General features: G+C 30.5%; 1 protein-coding gene across 1 annotated transcript; it reads right to left on the bottom strand.

The window, feature by feature from the left end:
• Nucleotides 1–312: 312 nt before the first annotated feature.
• LOC145637056 (GDSL esterase/lipase At4g18970-like) lies at nt 313–4,912 on the bottom strand. Its single transcript, XM_081688570.1, has 5 exons — nt 4,714–4,912; nt 4,219–4,343; nt 3,724–3,963; nt 3,384–3,624; nt 313–1,040 (listed from the first exon to the last, which is right to left on the bottom strand). Exons 1-5 carry the CDS (start codon nt 4,910–4,912, stop codon nt 808–810), a joined length of 1,038 nt encoding a protein of 345 aa, XP_081544696.1. The 3' UTR covers nt 313–807.
• Between the last annotated feature and the right edge of the window lie 5,264 nt (nt 4,913–10,176).

Below are 10,176 nucleotides of genomic sequence, written 5' to 3'. Positions count from 1 at the left end.
TTGGCACGTATGGATTCACCTCATCCGGTGAAAAAAGTGACCAAAAATTTTCATTTAAGACACGCGTCGCACCTAACACCATAGTTGGTGGTGTTTTGAAGTTGATACACATACAACTAACCATTGTATGTTGTCCCTACATACAACACCATTAGAAATTTGACACATCATCAGAAAAGGGTAGAAAATTAGAAGTCAAATACGGATTATATATTGAATATAATGAAACTTGGACCCATTATTCTAGCTAATAAAGACAAGACAAATTAGAATTGTATGTAGGGACCACATACAACAATTGTATGTGTAGTCTTTACCTTTGACTAATACATAAAGTATGTAATGCTAGTTTGAGCTTTTAAATACCATATGCAAATTTAGAAATACAAACTTGAATAAACAAACATATATACTTTGGATATTGCACTATAGAATGATAATTAACAACAATGGGGTCATAAGATAACCCGTCTAACTGAAGATAAAAAAAAATTTATTATATGGTCCAATTTATTTCTAACATGAACAAATACTTCCAACATTTTAGTTAAAAGAGGACGCATAGTAAGAAAAAAAAAAAACAGATATCATATCATTCTGTAATCAATTTTATTATGAACACAAAAATGAAATAAATAAATAAAAAAAAATTTAAATAAGTAAATAAAATAAAAATAAAAAAATAAAAAAAAAAATATATATAAAAAAATAAAAAAAAAAAAAAAAAAAAAAACGGGAATGATCGCATATATGAGATGTTGATCAAAGATAAGCAAATTTGGAGCAACAATAATGGTATCACTCATATCAGTATGTTGATTTGCCCTTCTGATTGTTTGTTAATTGATTGATATTCATCGGACGAGCGATCCGACGATCTGAAGTGTTATATGCAGCTTCTGCTACCATTCCATTAAAAACATCACTTGGATGAACTCCGTCAAAGTACGCATATAAGTCCCGATTGGCGCATGGTGTACTGTGAGGCTCACACTCGAAAACAATATTCAATGTGCAACAAGGCGAGCTCGTATTGATATCTGCATCAGTTGATTAGATTTTCGCATAAGATTTTATAGCTAGAAGTTAAGTTGTTTTGTACTATATTACTCAGGACTCAAATATCCATGACTGACAGTCTGACAAGAATACATGTGTTAAGTGTCTGACTTTGCTATTTGGATTCCATGATTTAGAACTAAAAATAAATTGTCCAAGTATTCTATTCATGTTCAAAGTATTGAGGGCTTATATAGGTATATATATGAGGTAAAATTAAGAGTTCAAGTAACATACTGCATATCATTAACTCCTGTTTTAAAAATATAAAGTATAGTTTATACAAGATTTAAATATATGCAACATCTTTAAATTAAAGACTTCTAACACTAGATGTCATTCCGTTATGTTATACAGTTGATGACAGTACTACATACCTCTTTGTCTTATTTTTTGCCCCATAAAAGTAGAGTTATTTTTTTTTTAAGTTTTTGGTTGAAAATAGTTCATGAGAGAATAAAGCGGTGGGGTTAATGTAATGATTATTGGAGGAAAAGGTGTGGTCCCTATAAGCTACAATCAAATTTAGTATAAATCAAACTCAAAGTGATAAACTGAAAAGGAAAATTGGAATAATATTAAGAGAACTAAAGAACATGGGAGTATATGTACCCGGCCCTTTGATAGTCATTTTTGAAGAAAAATCACGGGAATTAATAAATATAAATGAGAAGTAGCAAAAATACATTAAAAATGTAAATTTACATTGGATATGCAAAAAAGTAGAGAGAGAAAGTAATTAAAGTATATGGGAAAGTATAATTTACATGAAAAAGTTAAATTTGCACAAATATTTTTGCAAATGGGAGATTATTTTGGTAAAAAAAAAAGTACTAATGGTACTTGGAAAAAGCAAATGTAACTACTCCCTCCGTGTTTTTTTAAGTGTTACAATTTGACCGGCACATACTTTTAGACAATTTAATTGACTTAAATAAAATAAGAGGTATGTGGGGTAGTTGGAGTATTAAAAAATTATAAAATAAAGATAGTAGGGTTAATATTTTATTGAAAAGTAATGAATGTGAGAGGAAAGATATAATAAAAAAGTAAAAGTGAGTTTGAGTGGGAACCATGAGAGGAGAGAGGTATAATATTTTAATGTAGCTTTTTGCCAAAAAAGGAAGTGTAGCACTTAAAAAAACACGGCCGGAAATGGGAAGTGTAACACTTAAAAAAACATGGAGAGAGTAACATTTTGGGTCACCAAAAATGGCATAAGTGACTATCAAACGAGGACGGATGAAGTACTTCATAATTTTATTTGGAAAAATGATAAACTATGCACAGAGTATAAGAATCTAAAAATTGAAATATTAAAGATAAAAACATTAATTACACAAATCTACGCATGATTTTGTCACGAATTTCCAACTTAATTCCATTTTATGAAGTATATTTAATACTTATATAACCCTAAGCTCTATATATATTATTACCCGTTTAATTGAAAAGAGAGGATTGAGTCATGGATCAAACGTGTCATAGCTGATTTCATGTAATTTAATGATCTTGTCATAGCTTGGGACCGAACATTATCAATATCTATTAACTATTACTAAAACAAAACATGCTGACATCATTAGATTACACTTGTCAATTTCTTATGAAATTTTTTCCCGCCAAAGCTATTTTTGACATCATCATTTTTTTCTCTATTTTTTTTCTCCTAATTTGTGAGCAATAGTATTTGAACCCATGACCTCATCTTCATTAAAGATAAACTTTAACCATCACTCCAACAACAAATCTTATGATAATAAAGTTGTATTAAAAAAAAGTTATGCATGTTCATAAATTCAAAAATTTTAATTGCCAACTTATATGTGTAAATTTTGACAACAATATAATTATAAAATTAATTTCATTTCTTTCCATTACTCAACCTTAAGTATATGTTATATACTTATATTTAAGTATTAAAATGTGAAACCCAAATTTAAATTAAGGTTTTTTCTTTTAACCACGAAATTTGTTACTAGAAGGAATTTTAATGATACATAGCTGGAAAAAAAATTTTCTCTAACAAGTAAAACAAATTGATACGATATAGTTTTTACGTTAACCACGAAATATGTTACTTGAAGAAACATTTCTTATGATATATAGCTGAAAAAAAAAAATCGCTTTAACAAGTAAAATAAATTGATACGATATAACATTTAGGTTACTTCATATTAAATAATGAATTAACAAATGGTCAATATTGTTTTTATAAAACCACCAATGTATTTTACTTTTTTTGATATAGTATTTTTATATACATATAATGACCCGGGGCAGCGCCCGTGTCAAAAAACTAGTTTCATTGTCAAACGACGTACCTGCTGGAAGGGGATTTAAAGCTTGGAAGGCTGAGAAATTAATGAGCGTAAATTTGGCCCCAGGAAGCCTTGCATTGAAATCATCCACAAGCGATTCAAGCTTTGTATTAAATATCTTAGCGGCTTCGTTAACTTCATCTACGCATTGAGTTGTATTGTTCATAATCATTTGAGCCGGCACGCAACCTAGTTGACCAATGCCGAAAACTACTACCATTCTAGCGCCAGTATTATATAGCGTCTAACACAACAACAAAAACAAAAGTAAGATTAGTTTGTAGACATAGTCGTCGTATGTAGGTTTAGAGGGATCGGAGGTGAGAAGGAACAAAGAACATACCCGTAATTGTAGTCTATATCGAGCAATTAATCGATTAGCATACTCATCAGGGGTGAAGAGCCTCTTTGAAGGATAAAGTAGTGGCAAGAAGTAATTATTAAGGTAGTCATTGCTACCAATATTAACAGTGTACAAGCACTTGTTCAAGTACTTAGAAACTGGACCGCGAACCATAAATTGAAGCCTTAAGATGGTCTTCATATAATTAAGTATTTGTCGATCCAACCATACACGATCACCCTGAAATAAATGTAAGAACAAAATTATGATGAATACATACGATTAGATATGTTTAGTAAAAAAATGTTGGCTTGTGTCACGTACCAAAAAAATATTGTAAGTATGAATTTATGATTTTAGAATCAATCTTCATTTATTTATGAACTATATTCTAGCTAGCTTGTCATGCTTGAAAATTCGTGGTTTTTTATTAGTAGATTATAAGGATATATAAAACATGTGTAGTACGTATACGAGTAGAATTTATGATCATACCAATTCAAATCCAGTTTCAATAAGGATTCCAGCAGAACCTGATGCGAAATTGACACCTCTCAATATATCTTGATCCATTTGATCTCTATATGGTGTTATAGACTTGTTGAATCCAAGAAATGTAGCTGTGAATCCAACATTTTGAATATACATTACAATATTATATATGATAGCATAGCGGATTTAACAAAACTTGCCAATTCTAAGTGAACATATTATTAACTCTTATGAGCTACAAATCCTTCAATATTTACAAATTTGTAATTTATGTTCGTCCCTATTTAATTTGTTTCATATTGTTCACTAGGCGGACAACATTTTAATGTGTTTAATTGACCGGTATAAAAAAATAATAAAAAAAAATGAAATATAAATATCATCAAGGATTATACATTTCCAAATCTATGAGGACAAAGCGTTTACTACTTAAAAAGTGCAAGTAACTTCACCGGGAGATTAGTGCTTAGGTAAAGTTGATCAACAAGGTGTACTTACAAATATAGTCATCAACAGTCCGGTTGTTGGTAAACCTTCCAGTGGATACACCTCCAGGGAAATCAACGCCATAAGGCGAGAAATTTGCCTTAGCCAATGTTACAAGGTGGTTGTTGTTTCCAACATCGGACAATGAGTCCCCAAAAATGAAATAACATGGCACTTTTGGTTCACCATTAACCAAAACTCCGCAAACCATAGAAAAAACGAAAACTAGAATTGTCAACATATTGGGAATTGATTGCGCATAAAAGTGAAGTCTTAAAACTATGTGATATTGAAGACGGGAGTAGTGGTCATGGATTGCATGTTTATACTGTATACTTACAGCAAGTTATTGTGACAAGGAAGCCAATGCAACGTATGTAGTTATGTATGTCATTTCAAAGCCTTTAAGTTAGATTGAAAAAATAAAAACAATTATTGAAGGATTAAGACTACCTAACGAAAATTATATTTGAAAAATAGTTGATTGTTAGTTTTAGGCAAATTTGTCTTTAACACTCTAAATTATGGCTTGAGTGAACCCAGCACCGTGTTGATTAGTGATCAAAACATCACAAACTAATACCTTGGGTGAAAAGCTCACCTTTAGTGAGTTTTCCAGCCACCATTCACACCGGAGTCGGTGAATTTTTGTAGATATTTTCACCGGCTTTTGTGAGAATGGTGGCCGGAAAACTCACTAAAGGTGCACTTTGCATTCAACTTATTAGTTTGTAGTGTTTTGGGGCCACTAAGAAAAGTAGAAGATTCTGGGTGCAGTATAGTCATAATTTAGAGTGTTGAGGCCAATTTTGCCTTAGTTTTATCATAAAAAAAAATATATATATATAATAAAATAAAATTAAAAAAATAAAAAGTGTTCTGTTAGATGATTTAACCCAGATATGCTACTTGCATTGCATATATATATTTTCAAATTTTTGACATGAGCTTATAAATGTTATTATTATGACTATGGATGTTGATAATGGATTATCATCCGTTGTATACCAATTGATTTATAATTTGTTCCAATGATATTAAAGTTAATAATCTAAAAAATTAACCACTTAGAGTTTGAAGATGGATTACGTATCATATTAGTACTTTACTATAATTCTTGATAATCTAGATCCTTAATCAATCTTATTCTCTTAAAATGAAAAGGATGAGAACACTATAATAAGGAGAACCCTAGTTTGAGATGACTCAATGTAAGAAAATTAGGTTAAGGGTCAAAATCCGCCAAAAGTAATATATTATAGGAATTATGTTGTTCAAATTCATTGTTGTCTAATGTTGTATTGAAAATTAGGGTTTATGTGTGAAGTATCTAAATTAAGGAAGTAATTGTTTATGTTTGGTGAAATTGCATCTTGCAGCATGTTTTCACGTGGAAGAAAGATAGCAAAGTGCAATTGTGGGCTTCCTGAGTGGAATATGCGTATCTCAGCAAGTAAAGTCATCAACTCATCATCTATTCTGACTTTCTGAGTGGAATTCAATGTGCAGCAGGGGGGAAGTTGGGGGAGTAATTGATTACAATTGAATTTCATTACTGGGTTCATATCACTTAATAGAGGAGAGAGAATAAAATTTGGAGGGAAATAAAAGGGTTAGGGAATTAGGGGGAAAAGGGAGGGAAATGTGGGAAAAAGAGAAAATACAAGTTTATCTACTACGTATATGATATCAAATGGCAAAATTGTCTTCTTTTTTTTATTTTTTTTTTTATTTTTTTGTGTTAAGAGAGCCATAAGGGCAGGGGGTGAGAATCGATCCCATAATCTCTTGGAATCGGTAGGGAATTGAAGCTCTAGCCACTTGAGTTATCCCTCACTCTCTCAAATGGCAAAATTGTAAATGAATCAACAAATTTTTATTAAATATGGGTCTCACTGTTGTTGATATATTTACGAAAATGCCATGATAACTGGGTATTTATGTTGTTTTATTTACCATTTTGACATTTGATAAACAAATTTTGTTTATCAAATTGATTAAATGGGGCTTCCTCTGGAAAAAAAGGAAAAAAAAAAGTTTTAAGTAATCATGTGCCACTCACGTGGCGGTCAACGCCGGACTTTTATGGTTAATTCCCACTTTTCGACGTCAAAGGTCCCCTGCCACAACCTAAAATGTTTAAAAAGTCCTTCTATACCACTTTCGATTTATAAAGTCCTTCCTTGCAAATAAGTCCATTTAAAAGATTCCGTGACGCAAATTTTCCTATATTAAAACATTTTACTTTTTATTCGTTATTAGTTTCCCTCCATTTTTACTTGCTTCATTTCTCTATGCACAGAGTTTTAGGAGAAATTGAAAAAAGTAATAAAATATGGAGGTAGTGGAATAGGTGGAAGAATTAAAAAAAATTATAAAAATCAAAAGTAGTTTAGAGAATTGAGTTAAGGTAATAATTGGGGACTAAAGTTTTATACTTTTCACCTTTTGGGACCCGAAGTTTTTTCTTTCACCGTTTGAGACCTAAGAAAGAATTTTAAACAAATAAATTAACTATGGTTAAGCATTGATACCCACTAATTATTTTAGGTTTAATTTATTTGCAAAGAGAATTTTTATTGGTTTCTCCAAAAAAAAAAAAAAAAAAAAAAAAAAAAGGGTGTCTTTTCAACTCTCATTGTTCATCAGAGTACTCCTTCATCATCAACCTCCCTTTGAAAAAAAAATTGAAGCTTTGAAGCTGATTTTAGTGCAGAGAATTAGCGGTATATTAAGCATCTTAAAACAATTCCACCTCAATCAAGTCATGTATTTGTACCAAGTCAGTCAAGTCATGCATAAACACAAATCATTTAACACAACAAAGTTCATTGTATAATGGACCAACAAGGTTGCTTTAATTTCATTAAAATGCAAGGTAAGAAAACCATCTTCTTAATTCAATTATGCAACGACAAATGAATGCCTAAAGAACAAATACACGGAGTAGAAAAAAATTGCAATTTGAAAATTTTTAACTACGGGTGCGTTTGGTATCGCTGTGTTTTTCTGTTTTTTGGTTTTTTGTTTTTTAAAAGTATATTACATATGTTACATAATGGATCAAAAAATATTAAGACTTATTAAAATCATGATAATTTTGAAAACTGACAACAAAAAAGTGAAAATACCTTTTTCTTGTTTCTTGTTTCCTGTTTTTGGTTTTTAGTTTAAAAAAAAAAAAAAAAACTGAAAACTGAAAACCAAAAATGATGCCAAACAAGCCCTACATCTTCTGTTTGGCTGTTTCACCATTTCATACTTGTGATTGTAGGCTGAAACATTGGTTTTGGGAGAGCAAGAAAAGGGAATTTGGAAAAAAAAAAAAAAGTAAATATTATATGAAGAAAGCTTGCTGCTATTTTTGGATGTTGGAAGCTGCATGATGTTGTAGATGTTGGATGCTGTTGTTTTTGTTTTGAAATTTTGGATTGTGGTTTGCTATTTTAGTTTAAGGTAAAATAATTGGAACATAAAAGGGTTTTTTTTTTTTTTTTTTGCTAAAAAAAAATTCTATAGCTGATGTTCACGATGTTTTTTTGGTTTGGAATACTTTTTTATATATATATAACTCCAATTAATGCTCAAGTTGGTTAGTAAATTTTTCAGATGGGTTAAATGGCTTAAAATTTAACCACAGGTCCCAAACGGTGAAAAAAAAAAGTTCAGGTCCCAAAAGGTGAAAAGTATAAAACTTTAGTCCCTAATTATTACCTTAACTCTTAGAGAATTGGAGGAGAGAGAATATAAAATTAATAAAATATGATTTATATTAGGTCCACCAACTGAGAGAAATAAATTAAATATTGTAAAACCTTTTCAAAAAAGGAAATGGAGTAAGTATTTAAAAACGGCCGTAAATGAAAAGTTGTGTAAAAAATTTAAAAATGGAGGAAGTATCTTACAATAACATCTTTTCAATTAGGTAGGATCTCACAAAATTAGGGTTTTATTTTTTAGTTTTCAACAATAAAATCATAAAATTATTAAATATGTGTGCCACACAATACATTCAAACTTACCATTTATAAGCTTAATTTAAAATTTATTAATTAATAGAATTTGAATTACGCATTAAACTATCTTCCAACCAAATATCCCTACCCTTCAATAGTGGGGCCTATTAACTCGGGAGCTAGCCGAGTAGGAAAAATAAATAACCATGTCATTGTTATAGTGATAGAAGTCTCTACGCGTAATAATTAATGATAACGAAAGTAAAACATTATATAGCCCTTGAAAAAACGTGTATTTAGTTTAATTTACCGATAATTTTAAGAGTAGTGCACACATTTGTTTAATTTAAACGTGTATTTTGTTTTGCTATTTTACGTTGTTAGATATAGCGTGTCTTGTTTAAAATTTCCTAGTATAAGACAAATAATTTGATGGCTATAAAGGGAAATTTTTGGGTTCCATTGTTTTATATAAGGATCGATTGGGTGGACATTAAGGTGTGCAATGTGCGAGTGTATGAAAAGCAAACTAGCTAATTCTAGCCAATAAATTACATAGAGTTACAGGATATTCCATTGTTTTGTCTTTATTGACAGGATATTCTGTATAAGCAAATCTAAGCTGAGCACAGTTCCCTAAATGAATCCAATTTTCTTTTTAATTGTTAGAGCTATTAGCTATCTCCACATATCTATTCTAAGATTTGCAATCTCCTGCTCTAGTGGCTTTATCAAAACTAATGGAGTAATAAGAACCATCATTTGGTTGCTATTCAAAAAAAGAACCATCATTTGGATTTGAATTTACATACATACTCCCTCCGTGGTTTTTTATAAGTGTTACACTTTAATCATTACATGAATCTAGACAATTTAATTGGCTTAACAGTTTGTTTGGATAAAGAAAGGGGATGGAAAAGAAGGGGAGGGAGGAGAAGAGGAAGGGAGGGAAGAATTGTGAGTTTTCCTTCCAAATCTCTCTATTGTTGGAGGGATTAATTTCCTACAATTTAACCATTCCATTTCTCTCCCCTCCAATTCTCTCCCTTCCTCATTTGCTATCCAAATGAAAGATACTCCATCTCTCCATTTCTCTTCCCTTCCTTTCCCTCCATTTCCTTCAATCAAAACACACCGTAAATAAAATAAAAGATAGTGGAATAGTTGGAGTATTAAAAAAATTCTAAAAGAAAGATAGTAGAATTAATAATTTATTCAGAAGTAATGATGTGAGAGGGAAGAAATAATTTTAAAAAATAGTTGCAGGTTTGGATGGGGACCATGAAAGCAGAGAGTCATAATATTAAAATGTAGTTTTTTTGCCAAAAAAAAAAGTGTAGCATTTATTAAAATACGGTCATATTTGATAAATGTAACATTTATTAAAACACGAAGGGAGTAACACTATTTATCAGCTATGCTTTTATATAAACTTATGAGCGGTTTATAACATTTATTGCTCAAAATGCTGATCAACCAATCAGCCCCTTTTTTTTTAGGTTAAAGAGATTTAAGTGTT

This window comes from Chenopodium album, chromosome 6 (genome assembly GCF_948465745.1).
Source record: "Chenopodium album chromosome 6, dcCheAlbu1.1, whole genome shotgun sequence".
NCBI classification, from domain to species: Eukaryota; Viridiplantae; Streptophyta; class Magnoliopsida; order Caryophyllales; family Amaranthaceae; genus Chenopodium; species Chenopodium album.
Note: the sequence above shows the minus strand (reverse complement) of the source record. Positions and strands in the feature narration are given on the sequence as shown.

Coding starts and splice junctions, on each gene's coding strand:
- LOC145637056 (XM_081688570.1), bottom strand. CDS start 4,912: ATGGTTTGCGGAGTTTTGGTTAATGGTGAACCAAAAGTGCCATGTTAT. Junction 3,625..3,723: donor GATATAGACTACAATTACGG/GTATGTTCTTTG, acceptor TTGTTGTGTTAG/ACGCTATATAATACTGGCGC. Junction 1,041..3,383: donor TTTAAATCCCCTTCCAGCAG/GTACGTCGTTTG, acceptor CAACTGATGCAG/ATATCAATACGAGCTCGCCT.